The 21,479-nt window shown below is 38.8% G+C and overlaps 2 protein-coding genes across 8 annotated transcripts; one reads left to right on the top strand and one right to left on the bottom strand.

The window, feature by feature from the left end:
- Positions 1-783: 783 nt before the first annotated feature.
- Positions 784-18,052, bottom strand: traf2b (Tnf receptor-associated factor 2b). 5 transcript variants are annotated; one of them, XM_010738576.3, is made up of 11 exons: positions 17,915-18,052; positions 8,972-9,174; positions 7,968-8,046; positions 7,651-7,749; positions 5,461-5,622; positions 5,293-5,367; positions 4,729-4,803; positions 3,749-3,973; positions 3,351-3,654; positions 2,956-3,104; positions 784-2,856 (listed from the first exon to the last, which is right to left on the bottom strand). In XM_010738576.3, exons 2-11 carry the CDS (start codon positions 9,145-9,147, stop codon positions 2,638-2,640), a joined length of 1,563 nt encoding a protein of 520 aa, XP_010736878.2. In that variant the 5' UTR covers positions 9,148-9,174; positions 17,915-18,052; the 3' UTR covers positions 784-2,637. The 5 variants fall into 5 exon arrangements, with proteins under 5 accessions (XP_010736878.2, XP_019127272.1, XP_027138061.1 ...); XM_019271727.2 differs by lacking the exon at positions 17,915-18,052 and adding an exon at positions 13,039-13,061; XM_027282260.1 differs by lacking the exon at positions 17,915-18,052 and adding an exon at positions 12,862-12,884.
- Positions 13,201-20,959, top strand: coq4 (coenzyme Q4 homolog (S. cerevisiae)). 3 transcript variants are annotated; one of them, XM_010738608.3, is made up of 7 exons: positions 13,201-13,371; positions 15,821-15,973; positions 17,735-17,831; positions 17,938-18,040; positions 18,200-18,329; positions 18,834-18,927; positions 19,722-20,959. In XM_010738608.3, coding segments are annotated over exons 1-7 (774 nt in total). In that variant the 5' UTR covers positions 13,201-13,370; the 3' UTR covers positions 19,918-20,959. The 3 variants fall into 3 exon arrangements, with proteins under 3 accessions (XP_010736910.3, XP_010736895.3, XP_010736902.3); XM_010738593.3 differs by lacking the exon at positions 13,201-13,371 and adding an exon at positions 13,559-13,693 and having other exon boundaries at positions 15,818-15,973; XM_010738600.3 differs by lacking the exon at positions 13,201-13,371 and adding an exon at positions 13,585-13,693.
- Positions 20,960-21,479: the final 520 nt, after the last annotated feature.

The raw sequence follows: 21,479 nt of genomic DNA, 5'->3' as shown, positions 1-21,479 counted from the left end.
AAAGTAATACCATAGTAGTCACTACATAATCGCAGGAGATGGCCACCCATCATGAGCCTATCCACAATGCATTTTTCTTCTAGACACTGAGACATCCTCACTGCAGGCAGCTGCCAAATGGCATCAAGCCCGGAGAGATGCTGGACATTGAAATCTATCAACCATAAATAACACAAGTCCGATATGCTCAATGGTCGCTGATGGTGGATGGTGTATGCCAGCCATTGGCTGCAGTGTGATCTCTGAATTACTTCATTTGATGGACCAAGGATTCTGCCTCCTAAAGGAAGTTACTCATGGTTTGAGTTGTTGGGTCTCTGTGAATAATATTATGAAAAATACGGTCTAGACCTGCTCTATATGGGAAGTGTTATTAGATAACTGTATATAATGATGATATAATTATAATATAAATACACTTTCTTTTATTTATTTTTTTGGATATATTTTATTAGTTTTTCAACAGGTAAAACAAGAACATATAACAAACAAACAAGCAAACATTTGGCTCACGTACATATTCAATTAAATTCACAGGGATTTAGAAGTCACATCCTATACAAGTAAGAATAAATTTTAAATAAATAAGTAAAATAAAGAGTGTCCCTTTTGTACAATGTTCAAACCAACATGACAGAAAGGTTTCCCATGTTTTACAAAAGGCATCATTGTTGCTGTGAAGTTTACATGTCAAATAGTCCAACACAACATATTCAAATATAACCCTTTGTTATGGGAATTTTAAAGAAAAACCCTTGAATAAGGAGGACTGGATTCATAGTATCAAGGTTTAAGTTGAATTTATTATTCTTGTACAAGAAAAAGCGTTTAACAGTGCAACACACAAAAGGGGTTACAGAGAAAAGGCTCCTCGAGGAGCCTTGACAGTTTTTATACAATCGATAATGGGCTGTCTAACAGGCAATTTGCATATATAGAATCTAAACATTTTTCTTTTCCCTTAATCAGTTCTCAGCATATCCTCAATCTGTATGTCACCTCTCTGACTTCTCTGACCCTTGTTCTGTTCTCTATTTATACATTAACCTGAACTTTACCTTACCCTGCCAACCTCAGCAAAACATTAATAAAGGGAGGTGCCCTCAAGACATGCAATAAACAGGAACACACACTTTTTTTTTACAATTTTTTATAACACCCTTTGCCACTGAGCCTTATATGAAACTTCATCTGTGATCCAATTCAAAATAATACTCTTTCTAGCACAGAAAGCAAGTGTCTGATAAAGTTTTCTTTTAAATTTGTCAGTGATGGATATATCAGATAAACCAAGTAGCAGATATAAAGGGTTATTATTACTGTTGATAGACAAAATCTTATTAATTTCCTTCCCTATGACCTGCCAAAACCTTTCTACAATACCACAAACAATGTGTCAGACTACCAGTTTCTATCTTACACTTGGGGGAAAATTAACTTTCTGTTGACTAACTACATGAAAACCTATTGATTTACATACAAAAACTCTAAACTCAAAGTTGATGAAATATCCAGCACTTTATTATAATGAAAACTCACACAGTTGAAGTTAATCAAGGTGAATGAAACACAGTTAATGGTCGAAGACAATACATTTAATATAATTAATTAATTAATATGAATTGGCAAATTACACGCCTAAAAATTTTGTTTGATTATGATATATAGGATTATCCACTTTTAATCAAAAGCTACACCAAATTACTCCTATTAAAACAAAACACAACTGCAAATAATGTATAATTATTGGAATATATGGTGGTGGTTACAATATAGAGTGATTATCAGTTGCCAGGGTTTCTAGGTACTTGTAGGACTGAGTTGAGCAGGAAGTTAAGTTTTTTTTTTTGTTTGTTTTTTTTTGTTTTCTTCTTCTTTGTTAACAGTAGTAAGTTACTATTCTTTTGCTAAAAGCTAAACTCCAGTCTCGTATCGGTGGTCTATATAAGCACAGGCACAGGATTACAGCTGCTTACATACAGCAGCAAGCATGCTCTACAGTTGAGTACTGCTAGATGTCAAGAACCACACAACGTAAACTCTGGAGTACTATAATTATTATAGTATACACTGTGTGTGTGTGTGTATATATGTAAATATAAAGATATTTGTTAAAAAATATTTGTTCTTTAGTCATTTCAAGAGGGTGTCACATTAAGATGACAGATGATTGAAGACCTCTTATGTCGTGAGAGACATATTTAACTCCGCATCTCTTAATGTTAGTAAAACTCAGAGCTCTACTGTTGACAGCGTTACATTTCTGCAGATGTGATCAAGGTACTGCACATACAAGTCTCTAACAAAATAACAGAAATGGCTACACTTATATAAAGCACAGGTATGGCAGCGCCGCTGTCCACTGGCTCCTATAAGTCAGATTAATTTATTCACTAAAGATGGATGACCACCAACCATTAAAAATCCACCATGTTATGTTATTTTAGACACCCTTGTATATCACTCAATGTGACACTCCCAAGAACATCTGGGGGATATTTTGATGTATAGTGTAGATATGTATAATAAATATTATCATATAGATATATTGCTATCGTTATTATAAATTATAATTATTAATTATCAGTAAGTTTTCTTGGATTTTGGTGCTTTGGTGCAGCTTCCACAGTGCACACCCTATAAGCCTGTGAGGTCGACAATCGCTTTGATGAAAATCGTATCATCTCTCAGATATGGGCTTTTGCCAGCCAGTTTCGCCAGCGGACAGAAGAGCGGGCATCCACTGGCGATGTTCATCTCACTGATTGGCTGCTGAAAGGAGGTGGATGTGACATCAGGGCGGAAAGCATCAATAATGTGCTCCCTGTTGTTCTGATCCAAGAGCATCAGGGTCACCTTGGGGAAAGAGAAGGAGACAGGAACATCAGTTTGTTTGGTGCCACCATTCATTGTGGGTTAACATGAGAGGAAAGATTGTTTACAAGTCTTTGTTACCTTCTGACTGAATGGCCATTTGAGCAGTGCGTCGCACTTTCCCCTCATGACCACAAAGAACAGTGAAAGATGTGTTCCACGGCCTGTCCCGTCGCCGTTCAAATACAGTCTCAGGCACATTTTGTATCCATATTTGCTGGAGTAAAACGCTGCGAGGAAGAAAAAGAAGAACCATGAATGTTACGGAGCCTAAAAAACAGCGAGGGGAGTAACATGTACGCTCCCTGAAGGACAATGAGGGTGTAGGAAAGTGGAGTTTCCCTTGACCAGACGCCAAGAGTTTAGATCATACATATCACATCATCTTAACTCACTAAAAGTCAGAAATAACCTTTCAGCACATACAAAGAACCTTTGAAATACATGTTGCGTCATGATTAGGTCTTTCCGCTCACCTGGGGAGAACATCGCAGGTGAACGACCGGCCACAGCGTCCTGTCTGCGGCGTGTGAAGTCAGAGATTTTCCACACAAATATTCCATCGTAGGTGCAGAATTGGAGTTCTCGCAACAGCTGTTCAGTTTCAGACAGCTGCAAGTCTTTCATGGTCACTGTCCGCTCTAGCTGATGGACTTTATTGGAGAGGTTTTCGATTTTTTCCTGGTCTAAACGATGTTGATGCGAGAAAGCTTCCAACGTAATCGAACTGCGCTCCACCTCTCGGTTCAGGACACACACAATGTTTTCTAAAGCGTTTACCTTTAAAAACAGAAAGAAATACATTAAGATACTCATTCAAAACTTAGAAACATTAGTGGTCAACAAAAGAGCATCCAATTCATTTGAGACTCACCTTCTTTTCCAAGTCCACAGACTGCCCAGAGGCTGCAGCTCCAGTGCCCGTATTGACTCCCTCCTCAGGAGCCCTGTACAGGCCCAGACCAGAGTCCTCTTGCCACTCCCCGGGACCAGAAGCATCAGCACGTGTCCGAACCATGGACAGCACCATGGGCAGCAGCAGACGCAAGTGCTCCATGGTGCTGATCTGCTCATGGTCGGCGAGCTTCCCGTTCTCTATCTGAGAAACACAACAGAGCTTATTTAGCTACTCCTGCAACTAAACTAAACTTTCAAACTGCAGAGCATAAACCTTAATTCTCAGGATTGTGACGCTGTTTCAGAGAGCAAAATGCTTTTAAAGTTTATTTACTGTGAAAGAGCCAGAACAACAAAATGTAAATCTATTAAATGTATTAAATATTCAACACTAAATAAGCAACAATGGATGTTAGGAGTCAAAAGCCCTTCTTATCTGCTCTATCAGAACAGCGTGGGTGCCCTGGCAACATAAATAAACAATCCCTCAGCTGTCGTCAGATTCAAACATTCAAATGTTCCTATATCCTGATTGGTGCATGAAAGTATGTGGCGCCGTTGTTCTGACTGAGCCACACCAACATCATTTCAACCCAGTGACAGAAATAGCCCGGTGAGAAATCTCATATGAAATTATGTGTTCATGTACAATGATCAATATCAATGAATTGTACCGAATAGAAGATTTTACAGTTAAAAAATGAACTTATTAGTGTTTGACTGTTTCTAAATTACTTCACACATGGGGGGTTCTCCTGGCTGTAGCTTCATATTTGTTGTACAGATATGGGAGTGGTATCAATCTTCTTATCCAACTCCAAGTACAGATATATCCCAAAATGTTAAACTAACTTTGAGACATCTTCCAACAGTATTTGCATTCACATTTTTGTCGACCGGCTCCAACACAAACTAACACAATGAAAGCATTATGTTTGATTAGATTGCTGTACATACCACAGATTTACAGCCCACTTCACTGAACGGACATGCACTCTTTGACTTAGCACAGGACTTGCTGTGGTCATTGAACTGAAGAGAGAAAAGACAAAAAAAAAAGTTAGTGTATCAGCTCCAAAAAAAAGGGGCTTGAACTCAAACAGAGAAATGAAAGTGATTCAGAAACTTAGTGGTCATTCAGGGAATTCTAAAACCTCCATTAGAAATAACCTTTCATGTTCACATGATGATGTTGATGACAGTTTAAATCACTGACATGCATCTAGTTTCATTGTACAATGATTTATATACTTACTTGTTTAATTTGTATGTTACTTGTATAATATTATGTAATCACACATCACTGTGCAAATATTTCAGACTATTTGGGGAAAGGTGTTGCAGGTTTGCTTAGACTATAAATGTATGTAGCACTAGCTTATTCAGGATAAAGATAGTCCTTTTATAGATTTATTTTAATACAGTACAACAGAGTACAGTACAAGAGTAATTTGAAACCACTGAACTTCACCTCGATATAAATTTGGAAAATGAAAGGGTAATGTGAGGAACAGCTCAAACCTTTTCCCTTGGGATCTTCTTCTTCCCACAGTCCTTGCATTGTAAGGGGAACTTCAGACAGATCGCATCATGGGCCTAAAATACAACCATGATGGAGAGTATTATTTTGGGTCTATTTATAAATGCAGACACAACCAGGAAATGCTTTACAACAAAACAATCTCTCACCTTGATGTCTTTAAAGTTGAATGTCATTTTGCAGTATTTACAGTTGAGCGTTCTCGCTTCACACTCCCTCTCAATATGTCTGTACAGCTCTGTACGAAGGATCGAGTTTTGGCAGGCGTCACACTTCACCCGCTCGAATTCACAGCGACCTTCATGCTGAGCCTAAAAATGGAAGAGAGAGAGATTTTTCCTTATGATTACATTCAAACGTTCGGTGCAGACATGACTGATATTCATTGTTCAAAAGATAATATCAAAGAAAAACAGCTGTACTCCATGGTGTTACGTCACATTTGTATGAACATAGTAAGGGTAGATGATCACAAATCTAAATATAAAAGCTTCTGACGTTTTGGCGGGTTTTCTTTTGGTTTTTATATACTGACGACGCACCCTTGTTCACTGTAACACAAATGTTCTGCACAAACTGTCAGACACACTTAATTTAAGCAAGCGTGGTACAGGATGTGCCGACAGTTCAAATGTGGAAAAACAAGCTTTGTTTCCCACACAAGAATTTATCATTCATCTGAAAAAAACCCAAAAAAAACAGGTGACAACTAAAAGGTACAGTACACTTATTTAATTATGAAAGTGATGTTAAGTAATTGTGATTCTTTTATCATGAAATTATTGATGTGATTTAATGTTTTCTGTTCAATTAGGAGAAATATTCTGAGACTTAATAAAATAAATATAAAGTATTAATAAAATAATAAAACAGAGATATAAAATATATACACATATTAGAGAAGTGAGGTAAGAAGAGAGCTTTGCGAGATTAAAAATGGGAGGTTTTCAAATTAAAATATTTTAAAATATCTCCTTTTTGAAAATTACCGGGACTTGAGTGGGAGGGGCTCAAGTGTAGGCGGAGATTGGTGACCAGGAAGTGATTTCCCTCCATAATGACTGTAGCCCGCAAGGAGCCACAAAGCAGGAACAACGGGTATGTTGGTTTTTCGTTTTGACTGTTGATTTTTCAGAGCCGCTTCGCTGGTATGAACTCGAATTGCAACAAAACTATATATGAGTCATCTTTAACAGCCACATCCAAGTCCTTACGACTCCACCGAGGACATTTAGTCGATGTTTCCAGCTTTCCTAACGCCTAGTTTCGGGTGTGTATGGCTATCTAACGACAAACTCGCATCTTTCCTCACTACGGTGACTAAGACGACATCCCACAACTGTTCGCACAATCATGTTGTGGTGTCACACAGCATTGTAATTGTCGTTTAGCATGCTGTGAAACGGATATAACAGATTCTGATCAAAGCGGTCAAATGTTTAAAAAAGAAAACAAAAACAAATACAGGAAGTTTTAATCGGCTAACCAATCAGAGCCACATTTGCAAAACATGCAAAATGATCTCCAGCATCAGCAGTTAAGATTTCCTGCCGTCACATTCTGAATTTCTATCTGATGAGGTTACGCTTACCGAAAGCCTGACACATAAAAAAAAACATTGCAAACATCCTTTTCATAGAAATACCACCAGGATGTCTGCTAACTCTCTATCTTGCACAGTGTGAGATCATGACAAAAATGCATGTGCTTTTGCAAGGTGAAGGACAAAAACTCTACACACACACACACCCACCCACGTAGTGATATTTACAGTAGAAACAAGACTGTAGACAAATGACGCTGATTCAGACACTAGAACACAAACAGCTTCTATGAGTGTGTAGGGGCTTTTACGTGATTATACAAACCACAGTCTGTCTGGTAGACGTGGTTCATTGCCTAAACCTGTTTCTATTCTGTGTCTGACTGCATTTGTAAATTTAGTAGTTCCTTATTGAACTAGACTTAAACCTAAAAAAAAGCTGTTTCGTTATCATGTATCACGCTCCGCTAACCCTTTACAGGCAGTCAGGCTTGAGTTAATCTCGAGTTAAAAAGGCCTTTTATGTCCTGGTACTTTCCCAGTGATCTGTTGTTGTTAACTGAGCTGGTAACACAGGGACTTTCCAGACCACATGTTAAGTTTCACTTCCTGTTTCTCTGAAGGCCCAAGGGGGGGAGGGGGGTGTGTGATCTGAGAATCCAGAACATTTAGTGCTTACTGGTCTAGTTTAGAAGAAAACACTGACATTACTGGTTCAAGTGTGGTAAACAGACACGAGTTAATGTGAGACGGTGACACTCAAGTTGAAAGCGGCAAGCTGAACTTTATACCTCACCTCATACTCTTTTATCGAGCCTGTCCAACTGCAGCCTTCGTTCAGACATCTAGCAGGCAGACTTGCTATTTCCCGTCCAGCTGCATTGTCTGGAAATACCTGATAGAGAAGCAAAGAACTCATGAAGCCACTAATTATAATCTCAAAGAGACATAACAGATTAAATTGTGTGTCTGTAATGAGGGGTTCTCCCGTCAGACTGGAGACATGATTTTTTTCTTTGTAACAGGGTGGGGGTGAGGAATAGTATACAGATTACAAGGAAGATGTCTCATAACATAACAATGTTGGCTGAAACGACATACTCCATGACTTACCTCGTTACTATTTAGAATGGAAATAGGTTCTTCATAGATCTCTTCTTGTCGACAGGCTTCACATGGCTTTGGCCCAGAACTGACAAACAAAACAGGTTTTTTACTTCATAGTAAAAAAAAAAAAAACGAAAAGCTGGTTGGTGCGAACAGTCAGCAACATTTTCATGCTGACCAGTATGGACCACAGCTCAGGTAGATGAATCATTGATCAATACAACAGCAGTAAAAGTTGATTGCAGCACTAAACAAATGCTGCAATTTGCAACTTTGTCGAGGTGTGGAAAGTTCATGAGAAAAATGCATTAGCAAAAACACCCACAAGCAGCAAATAGCACATGTGAAATCATCATCAGTATCAGGTATCATGTCACACTGGTGGTTATAAACCACTTCAGATATAAAATTCACATGGTTTTATATAAAGATTAAGTTAACTGCATGTGAAAGAGCATGTAACGAAATTAACAACACAGGAACTTGTACATATGACATTGTACATGTGAAACTTCACAAGTGCTTTTTGCTGTTGTCTGAATGGTGGAAGATTAGAAAAGAGACTCCAGTACATACATGTTTATAAAGGTTTAGTTTAATAATATTATTTTTGTTGTATTTGGTTTTATGAATAGCTGTTAAAATGATTTAATCCCCTGTAATGTCACATCATGTTTAATGATACCATCAGAGTATGATTAAACATGAGCTCATATACCAATGTATTCCTAATGCATTCACAATGCATTAATGGACAGGATGTGGAGAAGAAAACAAGGACACCTTTAGAATGAGTCAGCATGGTCAGATCCTTGTGAGTCATTGATTTCAGTCATGTGAGGGATGAGTCTGCATAAAGTAATTGATCTTGCGTGCACAAGACTCCAGAGGCGAGCAGAGATAGGAACACAGGATGTGTTGAAGCATGTCCAGTAAGAGGGTAAAGCATTGTGGGAGGTGTGGGTTTGCATTTCACACGCTTGTAAGTGGTCTCAGGACCTCCAGTGTACCTGGTGAGCTGCTTGAAGCAGTGTACACAGAAGCGGTGGCCACACTGAGCCTGGACAGGCTTCCTTAGGACCAGGTGACACTGCTGACATTTGTATTTATTCTCCATGGGCACCGTCAGCACACTGAGGGGTATCCCTGGAAAAGAGTTGGGACAGTCCAGCGAAATTCGGGCCATTCTTCTCCATCAATCTGGTACAATTTCCTGTGAATGAATACCATAGCAACTATTAACAACCACGCAACACCTGTAAAAATAAACAAATGTAGCACTTGCAATAAAAGTTTGTACTTCCCCTGACATACTAGAAATAACTTAATGAATACTTGCAATAGGCACAACTCTGACACAAGAATGCCAGTTCTGCAGAGTCATGTAAAATGCAGTAGATGTAATGAAAGTGCAAGCAATTATAGTGCAAATAATTGCACAATGAGAGTTTAAGGTTCATTCATCATAGTGAAACTATGTAAGACTGTCATCTTGTGTCAAAGAACCTTGTTGTGTTTGGCTGCTACAGGCTAAAACATGCTTTATATGTCACAGCCAAATAATGTTCAAATACTATAATGTTTTTATTAAAATCTATGCAAATCACATCTGGTTTGCATGAAATTCAAATACATGTAAACTATTGAGGCTATGCTGAAACCTTTGTGCAGCTAAAATACAAGGTCAAATGGCGTGCCTTTCTAAAATCCTTATCTATGTGTAATTCTATGTGCGTGCGAGTTGTTATCAACAATCTATCTGTGATAGAAATGCTGGTGACAGTTGTTGCGCTAGAATGTAAACATGGCAAGTAGAGCGAAGTTTAGTAAAAACAGGAAATTCTCCGACAACTGTTCACTTGGAGTCCATCAAAAAGGGATCCCAGTCCGTACAACAGACAACTCCTGATGAAAAATGAATTAAAAATCCAAACTGTGACAAACTCAAAAGATCACCATGCCAAGACATAAAGCTGCTGGAAACAGCACCACCATGTGCCACTATCTTTCCTAAAGTAATGACAAAGATTAAATAGTGTCAAGCTACACTAACTTATGTTTGAAACTGGTGTGCCATTTACTACGAAAGACAGCTTTTATTAAAGAGTAACCCAAATAAACCGTGCTTGTACTGCCATCTAATGGTTGCTGCACGCTCTGCCCACAATATGTACATCGAAGACAATGCGCGATTGATCAAAATTGGGTGTGGTCACAATATATTTAATGATGAACTTTAAATTGTGTGATATCTGTGTTAAATGTAACCATTAAAATTTAAAATGCAACCGTTTAAAGCTACTATGTTTATGGTTTGAGCATTTCTTCCTTTGGTGCCATCTGGTGAAAGAATCAAAAAGACACTTTGTTTAAGAATACATCCTTCTGAGCGCCTTTGCATACTCATAGGGGTGCAGAATCAACATAGAAAAGGTGCGTCATTCATTCCAGCACAAGAATTACACTATATCAGTCGCCATATCGGTAATCGTTGACCTGTGGACGAACTCTTGTATCACGTTTTATGGCAGAAAAGCACGGTTACGCTGACCTCTATGGGTCAAGTTTCACAACTGCTGGAAAAATCGACTCTGTCACAGCTAGGATGAAGGAGAAACTATGGTGGTTGGGAATCAAATACTTGAAAGTCGAGATGTAGAGCCAGTGTTTGGCCTGTCCGGCTTGGCTGATGATGCGTGTTTACTCAATCAGTCTCATGTTCATGCTCTTATTATGCTCTTATAGTGCAGTACCAAGACTGTGGGAGAGCTACATTTGTACGAGAAAACTCCCCTCCCTCTACAAAAAAAAACAACACCAAAAAAAAAAACACTCCCTTTTGGAAATGTCTGCTTTGTGGATGTTTAATCTATTAGCAGTCCATGACTTATCATAAAAAAATCCCTCATGGGAAAATAAGTAGGGAGTGTTTTTCCCATACGTGGAACATACTGCCACACAACCACAGCAAATACTCCATGAGGAAATATGCACACGGCTGTTTGCTGCCTGTCACAGAGAACAACTCGGTTTAGTTTTGCACACAGCTGCAGAAAATGGAATGCTCTACGAATGGAAAAGCCATAATACATGTGTGTATGTAAGTACAGTATAGTTAAAACGAATGTGCCTCAGAGAAGTCTGCAAAGAGCTGAGACTTTGTATTCCATGACATATAAAACCTTTGAAAGTATTCAGTTCATTGTAGCCAAGGGTTGTATAATGACATCTAGTTTATCTGGTTTGAACTCTGTACAAAAGCCAAATAGCTTTCAGCAACGTGTCTCCACCTTTTGATTTGCTTGAGTCAAAGCCTTAAAAGCACAACCCAAGAATAATAAGTCAAACTAAATGCCACAGACAAGAACAAAGTTTCATAATCCAACAAGACTTGTGTGTGTGCACCCACATTGTGTTTAGTTACAAAACACACTTTATCCTTCATAATCTAACACACACACAGATCTGAGCAGACTGCGTATAGAAATCCCATGCATCTGCAAAAAGGCAAAAAAAGCTTTTGTTGACGTGGCTTAAAAGAAGGAAATATTAGACATGGGAAGTTAAAAAAAAAGAAGAAAAAGGTAAAGAAGGAAGAAAATGAATCTATTTCACTTCCCATATGAATACTGAAAACATGAGAACATTTACATCTCATTTTCATAACGATATTCTCAGAATTAAGTATAACATAGATCTCATGATCAGTAGACTAAAAGCTATGGGGAAAAACTTGCTCATGCTCATCATGAGACTTTAATTGTCACATGTAAACACATGACCAGTAAAGCACACATTACAGAAATACCAGTAAACATTACAGATAAACACTCTAATCTTTCCAGTAACATTCAGACTTCCTGGCATCTTTTCAATTACACATAATTAACATTTAAGGAGCAGTTGTGCTCAGATAAGATTATCAGCTAAAACCCAACATTTAAGATGACGTGGCAAAGCAGTTAACTGTGAAATATATATTTTATTCTGGCAAAGGGTTAAATATTACTGACATTTTGAGTTTATTTGTGAATTTTTTTTAATGAATGTTTACACATTTTAGACTTCAGTCCCACCGTATGGAGAGTAAAACAGCAATTCTTACAGTGAATTCCCTAGAATAATGATGAGTAATTCTCATCATCATCATCTTTGTCAACCCATCATTTTTTAACCTCAAGAAGAGCCCCATTTCAGGCGGGAAACTTTTCTATTTCATTTCTTAGAAAAGGCCACTAACACAGGAGTGCCACCTCATCCTGTCTAATTCTCAGAAAGTCTGTCCGCCTTATACCAACATATGACTAACATGAATTCACTGTGTCGAAACATGCAGTTGTAAAGCGGTTGCACAATATTTCAAGAGTTCAGCTCGTTCAAACCAAGACCAAAGGAAAGAGAAACAGCATTCAGTCAGAAAACACAGTGGAGCTGCAGGACTGAACGTGAGTGCAGTGAACAATGAGCCAAACACACAAACTCTTGCTTGTTTATGTATCCATAGTAACAATAGAAATGTGGCAATTACAAATCCAGTGCAAACTATCTTCAATATCAGCCAATCCTGTGTAGAAATCATCTCTTTGTGATATAAACACACTAAAACAGACCTGAATCATGCAGCCACACACTAAGCACAAACATAAATAAACTATGAAGACTGAGTTGTAATACAAAAAACAAAAAAATAAATAAAAGGTTTTTAAATGTTTTTTGTAAAAATATCTGTGAAAGAAATAACACCAATATCTGTATTCTCAATCAAAACAATGTCTTGACTAATAAAGCACAACTAAACCATCCCATCCATCTCCACAGATTCTACTTTTTTGTCTCAAACTCAACTCTCTCTGACTACTTTTTAAAATCCAACAGGAGCTATATGAAGTCACAAAAACACCATATGTTGTTCCTCCTCCCTTGCATGGCCGTCCACACCTCTCTCCCTCTCTCTGGTTCGCCATGTTCGTGATCGGCATTTCTGTCTAACTCCAACCCGGACCAGCACTTTCCGGACCCTGAACCCTCCCTGCAAGCACTGCACTGAAAAAGGCAAACAGGATCTTTACTCACCGACCTTGCAAAACAGCTTGCTCTAGTTTTAATCGTACACCAAACCTACTCTAGTACTTCACTGGAATACCTCCCACCCCTCCACCACACAAAGCCACACGTCAGCAGCAGTTTATAAAACAGGCATGACCAGCTCTGAGTCAGTTAGCTTCTCCCCAACAGAGCTCGTTTATTTTACGCTTTACTTCTTCGTAGCAACACAACTTTGGGCAGCCAGTTTAACCCGACTTAGCTTCTAAGCTAAGACGTCTGCCAAGCTGAGTCACCTTCTCAACCAGTTTACCTTTTTTTTTGTTGTTGTTTTATTGTGCCACTTTGTCGAAAAAAAGACGGAAAAGTAAGAGACCGCAGGAGGAAAGAGCAGCTCAACCTTATTTTTGAGCTGTGTTTACACTTTTATTTTTTTGTACATGCACTTATTTTCTACAGCTAAGCAGCTGCGGTGAACGGAGTTACACTCTCTGTGCCTTTTTCTGTTCAGTTCAACTGACTGACTAACCCCGCCCCTCTGTCTGGGCCGCACCGGAGAGGAAAGCCGATGTTGTTTGGGTTTAGCCGTTAGTGATTCTTGCGCATGCGTGTTAGCGGTCAAACAATGTGGCAGCAGCACTTAGCGAAGCTACGCTTATATCAGCGACAATGCGCTCTGACCTCCAAAGGTAACTCGTGTGTTTACTTACGTGTCTTATGAGAAAGAGCTAAGAAACAAATGAATCCAGCAAGGTGTGAGATGTGGGTTTAATGTAGAAATAAAGTCTTGTTCGTAACGTTAGCCACGGAAAGCATAAACGGTGCAAACACTCCTCAGCTGAGTTGTGCAGGCTGCAGCCTGACTGCAGGATATTGACTTTGTTCAAGTGTGTATGTAATATGTGCTGCGATCTTTACAAATATCAGGTAAAAATGTATTTTTTCTTTTATTTTTATATAGAAATAAGAAGTCGAATTAAATTAGGCTGTAGACAATGAATCAAAGTCACAGCATATACATATATGTTTAGGATGAAAAGAGCTGTGCAGGAATGTGTTACACTATGCAGAATATTTCAAATGTGCAATATATCGATATATCGAAACGTAGTAATCCAGAGGATTTTAAATCAATGGCAATCAGAATCAGAAATACTTTAATAATCCCAGGGAGAAATCATTTTTACTCCATACTCCAGAAACAACATATGTTAAACAAGTAATCATCTATTAAGTACATATAAATATTAATTATATATATATTATATTCAGACTTCATTCCATATATTTAAGGTTCACTCCATATATTCAAAGTTTCATTCAATATATTCAAAGGTTTAATTTCCTGAATGGCATGCTATACACACACACACACACACACACACACACGCACACACACATATGATGTGTGTTAATGTAATTGCAATTTTCCTTTACTAAATAAAAATAGTGATTCAATTAAAACAGTGATGAATTACATGGAAGGTAGGAAGAGTTAGCTTTTAAGTCACTTGTTTAAACATTGTCTTGTAACCAGTAAATGAAGGGAACTCAAGAAAATGACACCCTGACTTTTTCACCACTAAGCACCTGATCTTATTATTAAAGAAAATTCAATCAGTTACATGATTTATGAAGTTGAAACAGCAGCTGGAGTCCAGCAGAGACCTGGTTTATTTCAGACAGCTGATCCAGTGATGGAATCAGAAAGTGATTCAAGCTCACTGAGCTTTTCGTAAAGGATGTGAAAGGCAGCCAGAACTTTTTTCTCCAATTTGCTGGTTATTAGTGGGCATTCAGACAGGAATCGGCAACCAGTGGTGGGGGAAATCAGGAAATAACTTTTTATTTAGCTGATTAACAGCTTTATCGATTCCAGCTCGCTCTCTGTTATTGTTACTCTATGTCTCTTCTACCAAAGCTCTCTCTCTCTCTCTCTCTAATCATTGGACACAAATCAAAATAAACCTCTTTGTGTCACTTTTTTGCGGTGTAAATTGCGAGTCATGGGTACATGAAATAAACAAAGTCAGAACACACACACACAGGTAGATTATCAGAGTTTAGTCTGTGAATCCACCTGGATAGTCTCTTCTTCAGAGACATTTCAGGTTGTCTGTGATCGGCCGATCTGAGTGTCTGATTCGCTTGTTTAGCTCCGTTTTCCCCCAAAATGTTCGACATTTATGCGGCAACCTCTGTGTTGCAGTGTCTTCCAGTGCGGAAACGCACGACCCCCCCAAGCCATTTGCCTGTCCCTGTCTGAACACCCACTTGCTCTACGCTCTGATATTTATATCAGCGGATGTGTTTCCTTTGGGAAACGAAGGAATGAAGGAAGGGATGGGAATATCCTGGAGGTGGAAGATAGACCCAAACAAGCAAATAGCCCTCTTTAGACAGGGCCAGCAACGTAGGGGTTGCCACAAAAAACGTCACCAGTGTCCGGGAAAGAAGTTGAGCCAGATTCAACTTTTGGGAAAACGGAGCCCCATGTCACACTCCACAAGCCAATCTGACGTTGTCTCTGAAGCAGAGACTATCCAGGTGGATTCACAGACTAAACTCTGACCGCTAATCAGCGAAATAAAAAGTTATGAGCCATATTCTGTATATGGCTCATAGGTACAACCTATGACTCAAAGCAACCTATGTTATTATCACCTAGTTGATGAAATATTATGTCATGTTCTGGAAATCTTTTTTTTTTCCTTCTCAGAATGTCCCTAATACTACACCAGCATCAATACATTTCTGTTTTTACTGGTGTTCATAGGGTCAAAGTTTCTAATGTTGCACGGCCTTTGTCTCAGCAGTGCGTGTCCACCAGCTGCACAGCACTAGCACTGGATTTACAGACAGATGTTATGATGACCTGTATCCTGGACACATCCACACCACTCCCATCCAGAAAGCCCTGTTGGCCGTTGGGTCAGGTGTGGCTGCACTACAAAATCCCTACAGACATGGTGAGACTCACACACATCAGTGTGGGAGTTGTATTGACAGTTATTGTCTCATTTGAAAAAAGAAGAACTTTTTGCTCTCCTATTTTACTTAATCATGCTTTCTCATTGGGCGTTTAGTAGCCAAGTGGTTATGACGCATATAACTGCAATGCCGCCCTAGGGAGATTTATTGTACGTCAGTTTCATCCCTTTCCATGCATTCCCTGTATCTCTACTGTTCAAATAAATCTTCCCACGGACAGAAAAATACGGCCTACTTTATCATCAAATATGCAGATAGCTCTCCTGACATGCAAAAGAAAACCCATACACGCATCCATGATAAGTTAGGAGCTAAAATATGACATGAGATAGTAAGTGGAGGTCAAATAAATTGTTTTAAAACTCTTCAAACGTGGCTCCAAACAGAAAATATAAGGAAGAAAAGTGCACTTTTCTACCAAATGTGCTCTGGTTCTTGAACAACCTACGCAAACGCTGCTGGATTTTAAGTCTGTCAAATAGTCGTACTCATATTTTCGGAGGTGTTACATGGTGTAACAAGCTTAAGAAACACTGCTCTGCATGTACGAAACATATGGGTTTCGTTCCTGACGCAAAATGTGGCTTAAAGCAAATAGAGAAGTATTAACAAATCAACTGAATTCAACATTTGTTTACAACTTCTTCAGAGCTGGAAAGATTATTCTTCCCATTATTTAGCTTGTAAATCAATTAACTGTATATAGCTAGTAGCAAAAAAAGTCCCATGTTGCTGCTTTTATGACCTTTAACAAGTATGTGTATCAAATAAATCTCAGTCAGCCAGTCTGGAACTGATACTTTAATCAACAAATCTGTTTTCTTGGCATGACATTTCAGGTTATTGGAACTCGAAAGAATGTTTCACCCTGTTTCATCAGTTCCAGTGATATGATACCAACCGTGTGGGGACTGTACCTGATGTTCTTTTCTCATGTACAGTTACGCACGTACAGTCTTTTATTCTCTGGGGACCTCTTTTACAGTATATGCGTCCAAAATATCTTGGAAACTAATGAGAATAGGTACCCTGAAACTTTCAGAGAGGAAGAGGGCGCTAACACCTGTCATGTGATATTTAGTTTAGACACTACATGTGTCAACTCGTGAGCTCTCGCCTTTTAAAATGCTTGAAGCTTTCATAAAAACATAACTGAAACACAATAACTTTCATTTAATAACATTTGACCTTTCCTCTGAGGTCATTTTAGCGCCAAAGACTCTCTGTTAAAGATGTAATGACATCTTCAGATTAACATTTCAAGATGTTTTGTCAGACTTAAAAAATCCTCCTTCAAAGCCATAGAAAGCAAAGGACAGCTGTTTTCTTAGGATGACTGGTACTGTGATGACTAAACTGATCCTTGTGAAAGAGTGCCACTTTAAATCAAGTATTAGGTACATGTTAAGGACCGTGTACAGGTGTAGGTGTACTTACAGACTGTAACACCCTCGTTTCACCCAAGCCGGAGACACTAAATGTACAAAAAAACATGAAAGGCCCTATCTAGAGCTAGTGTTTAGTCTGTCCGTTCTGAGTCCTTTAAATCTTAGAAATTGGAGCTTTTAAGCTATATTACACACACTATTTTTGAAACAAACTGATTTGAAGATAATCACTGCAAGTTTGAGACTCAAAATCTATGTTGTTTTGAGGCGTCTAGATTGTAATTGTAGCAGCAACAAAATGTCTACATCATACATTTGATACCATTTAATTGCAATAAATCCTCCTGACAGACATGGTCGCGGTGCTCGGGGAGACGACAGGACACCTAGCCTTGCTAAATCTCAGAGACAGGATGAGAAACGATCCTGAAGGCTACACTGTCCTTACGTGAGTCACTGGTAACACTCTCCAGTAACTACTGGAGTACTCAGATTTAGGTTTCTGTGAATAAAAATTCAATTTAGTCTTACTTGTTACTGATTGGTTATTGCAGAGAAAGGCCCAGGATCCGTCTGTCTACGCTTGATCTGAGCAAGATGGCCTCCCTGCCTGACGGCTCCTTTGGGAGAGAATACCTCAGGTTTCTGGAGGACAATGTGAGTGTCCGCTGATGTGTTGGAAAGAAAGAAAGTTTCGTACTTGTACCTTTTCTCCGCATCTATTTCATCAAGCTAAACATATTACCACAGCATTCCCCCTCCTTGTTTCTCTTTCCAATTTACTCATTGCTTACATTCACTTTCCTTATCTGTCAGCACGTGACCCCGGACTCAAGAGCAGACGTGAAGTTTGTGGACAATGAGGAGCTTGCTTACATCATGCAGAGATACAGAGAGGTCCATGATTTGTTGCACACCTTGCTGGGCATGCCCACCAACATGCTGGGTGAGTCAGGGTCAGTCGTTACATGGCAGACCAACACTGACCTGCACAAATCTGGCTGGTCCACAAAGTCAGATCGTATTATTTAGAGGATCTTGATAACCAAGTAGTTTTGAATAGCACAATGAATAAGGTGGCTAAGAGTTAGCAGGAGTTATTGTGTGCAAGGGCTACAGACAAAACCAGCTGGAGCCGAAATGACTGGCTGACAGAACAATGAAGTTCTCACCAGAACAGAGAACACAAAGTGTCTCTTCCGTGTTTTCTGTTCCAGCTCCATATTTCCTGTTTTTCAAATCATTTCCCTACAAATTGTTGAGTTGAGCTGTTACCGCACCTATGAAATATCTAGAGACTTCTATAACAAAGCGTTAATGGTTTTGTTTTACAATAGGAGTTTCAACACAGCAGTGAGTCTTGACTCAGTTTTAATTGCTGAGATTCCGGTTTCCTCCTTTCTTGAGTAATCAGGATGTTTCTTTTGTTTTCTCTCCGTGTTGCTCTCAGGTGAGGTGGCAGTAAAATGGTTCGAAGCCGCTCAGACCGGGCTTCCCATGTGTGCTCTTGGGGCTGTGTTGGGGCCACTTCGACTGAATGCACGGTACAACATCAGTGTTCGTTTTTTTTAACAGTGCTGGAGCACCAAGGCGTTCAGCATTATCTGCAGTTTAATCAGAAATAGAGTTAGCTTCACTAAAACTTCAGATATGCTCAAAGTATTCACCAGCCTCTGTGAACTAACAGCAAAGAACAGAGTTTAGTGTTGTGGGTTGGAATTAGCCATAAATTAGTAAATCATTTTCAAACTGATGAATCCAGATGTCTTTTTTTTTTGTCTGAGCAACAGTCCCAAATCCCCATATATCAAGTTTAATATCATAAAAAAACAGCAAATGTTAATCTGAAAGCTTTTTGCATTATTGAAATACCTGCTGATTACTTTTCTGTTGACTAATTGATTTACCAGCCAATCATTTCAGCTCAACTTGCCTAGTTTTATGTCCTGAATTTGCCTCTGAGGCTACATAAGCCCAAAAGTTGTCACCTTTACTCTGTACATAACAAATCAGCGTTAGCTCTGATAAGAAAACAGCCCGCCAAATCTTGTATCAGAAAGAAATGATTAACATATTGTTAACTTTTATGACGCTTTTGTCTGGCTCCATTGTGAGGAAAAATAAATAGATAACAGGAACCACTCTGACAACTATATATGATCGCTGACTGATTACAATAGACAAATAAACTGTCCGTTCCTTTACCTGGAAATCATTAATCTTTCCTCATTCATTAACTGACACTTTCACTTTGTTTTTGGAACTGGGCTGTGACTTGTTTATTTTTTTGTTGCATCATGCTGAAATGTTTTTCTTCCTTGTATCACATTCCTCCTAGACGTTTACAGTCATTGTTCACTTCCTTGGGCCCATGGGCTCTGCAGAACGGTCGGCGGTCCCGATGTATCCTCAGCATCTTCTACGAGAGACGTTGGGAGCAGAGCGTCGAAGACCTCCGACAAGAGCTCAATATAGAGCCGCCTCCTATCACACTCAGTGCTACTAACAAGAAAAGCACGAAAAAATATGAATAATCCAGGAATCACTGGACAAAAGACTTTTAATAGTGGACAAACTAGAAATATTTGAAGTGATACTGTGGAAAGGAGAAGGATGTTCAGGGAAGTTTCACACTCGACACACTTTGGATTGTCCCTTCTTACATACAGAACGTGTCTTCCTTGATGTTATGTCATGGCTTTTATTTTGAAATGTAGACGGCAGAGCTGGTTCACGCTCAGTCACCATGTGACAAAGTGTATATTTGTATCAAAGACAAATAAATGTATAAAACTGAATTACATTTGTACTTTGTACAAAAATATTTCTGTCGTTTGTTAAAATGGTATGTTTGTGGCTGTTTATGTTTCTAATTTATCACAGCTGCAAAATTGTTGAGACATGATATCATGTACTCGTGCTCTGCAGTTATACTAACACTCATGAGAGGGGAAAGTAGCAGGTGTTGCAGTGCAGCTGCTTCAGTTATCCTTTGACTCACTGTTTCATCACTTACTGTGCTCTGATCAATCTATGCGTTCTCCTTTTTACTGTAATACACAGTTGACATGTGTGTGATAAGCAAACCTCACGTCAAGAAATTACCTTTTGCCTTTTCAAATTTCAATGTTTAATTTCACAGCTCAGAAAACAAAGATAACAAAGTGTCATGTTTGTTGAAGCTTTCTGTTAAACTCTGTATCACAGCTGTCGTACATTTAGTCCACATTTTAGGAGGGGAAGATAACCCATGATCTGACTTGTAAAGCAGTGTGCAAATGAGAGTTACATGTGTCACCTCTTACCCTCAGCTATTTATTGTTGTCCTTTTGTATCTGTTAAGTTATTTTTACAGACATCGGAGCTGAGTCTAAAAAAGTTGATAACAGAGTGACTGGCTGGGTTGGCAAAGATGTTTCTACAGTGTCTGTGTTGAAATAGATGGCATGTTTGGGCTGTTACACTTTTACAACAGTGTAATCACAAGAAACAATTTGGGATTGCATTATTCTTGAATATCCACAACTTAAACATGTCCATCCTGGAATAAATTAAATAAATGAATTCTCCTAAGAATAACATGACATTGATTAGACATATAAGGAGGAGGACACAGTTTACAGCAGGGCTTCAGTGTACTTTATGATTAATTTCCAGTAGTGCTTCAAACAGTACCTTATTAGGACACCAAATAGCACTGATGGTAAGCCAGTGAAGTCACTATCTGTCTTTTCATGAGGAATTTCCTACTCTTCCCTCCTCCACGTGGTGTCTGGTATCAGAGGAACATTGTGTTCCAGGTCACTTTACTCTTTCTGGGAACTAACAATAAAAAGAGACTTGTTGCTTCATTGTTAGTTCTCTAATCTTTAAATAGAATATGAGGCTATTCAGTTCTAGCCTTTTACAGATGTTAAAGATACATGTTCGTTTCCTTTTGGTGTTATTTAAGTTCACAAACATTATTTCACCAAGTGCTTCATTCAGTTTCTTCTCCGATTGTAGTGAGTACCTGTAGCTGTCCGCGGTCCTGGAGTAAACACTTTCTCTTACTTTACTGATGATGACTCATCAAGAGCATATCATCTGTTGCGTC

This window comes from Larimichthys crocea, chromosome IX (genome assembly GCF_000972845.2).
Source record: "Larimichthys crocea isolate SSNF chromosome IX, L_crocea_2.0, whole genome shotgun sequence".
Taxonomy (NCBI): Eukaryota; Metazoa; Chordata; class Actinopteri; family Sciaenidae; genus Larimichthys; species Larimichthys crocea.
Note: the sequence above shows the minus strand (reverse complement) of the source record. Positions and strands in the feature narration are given on the sequence as shown.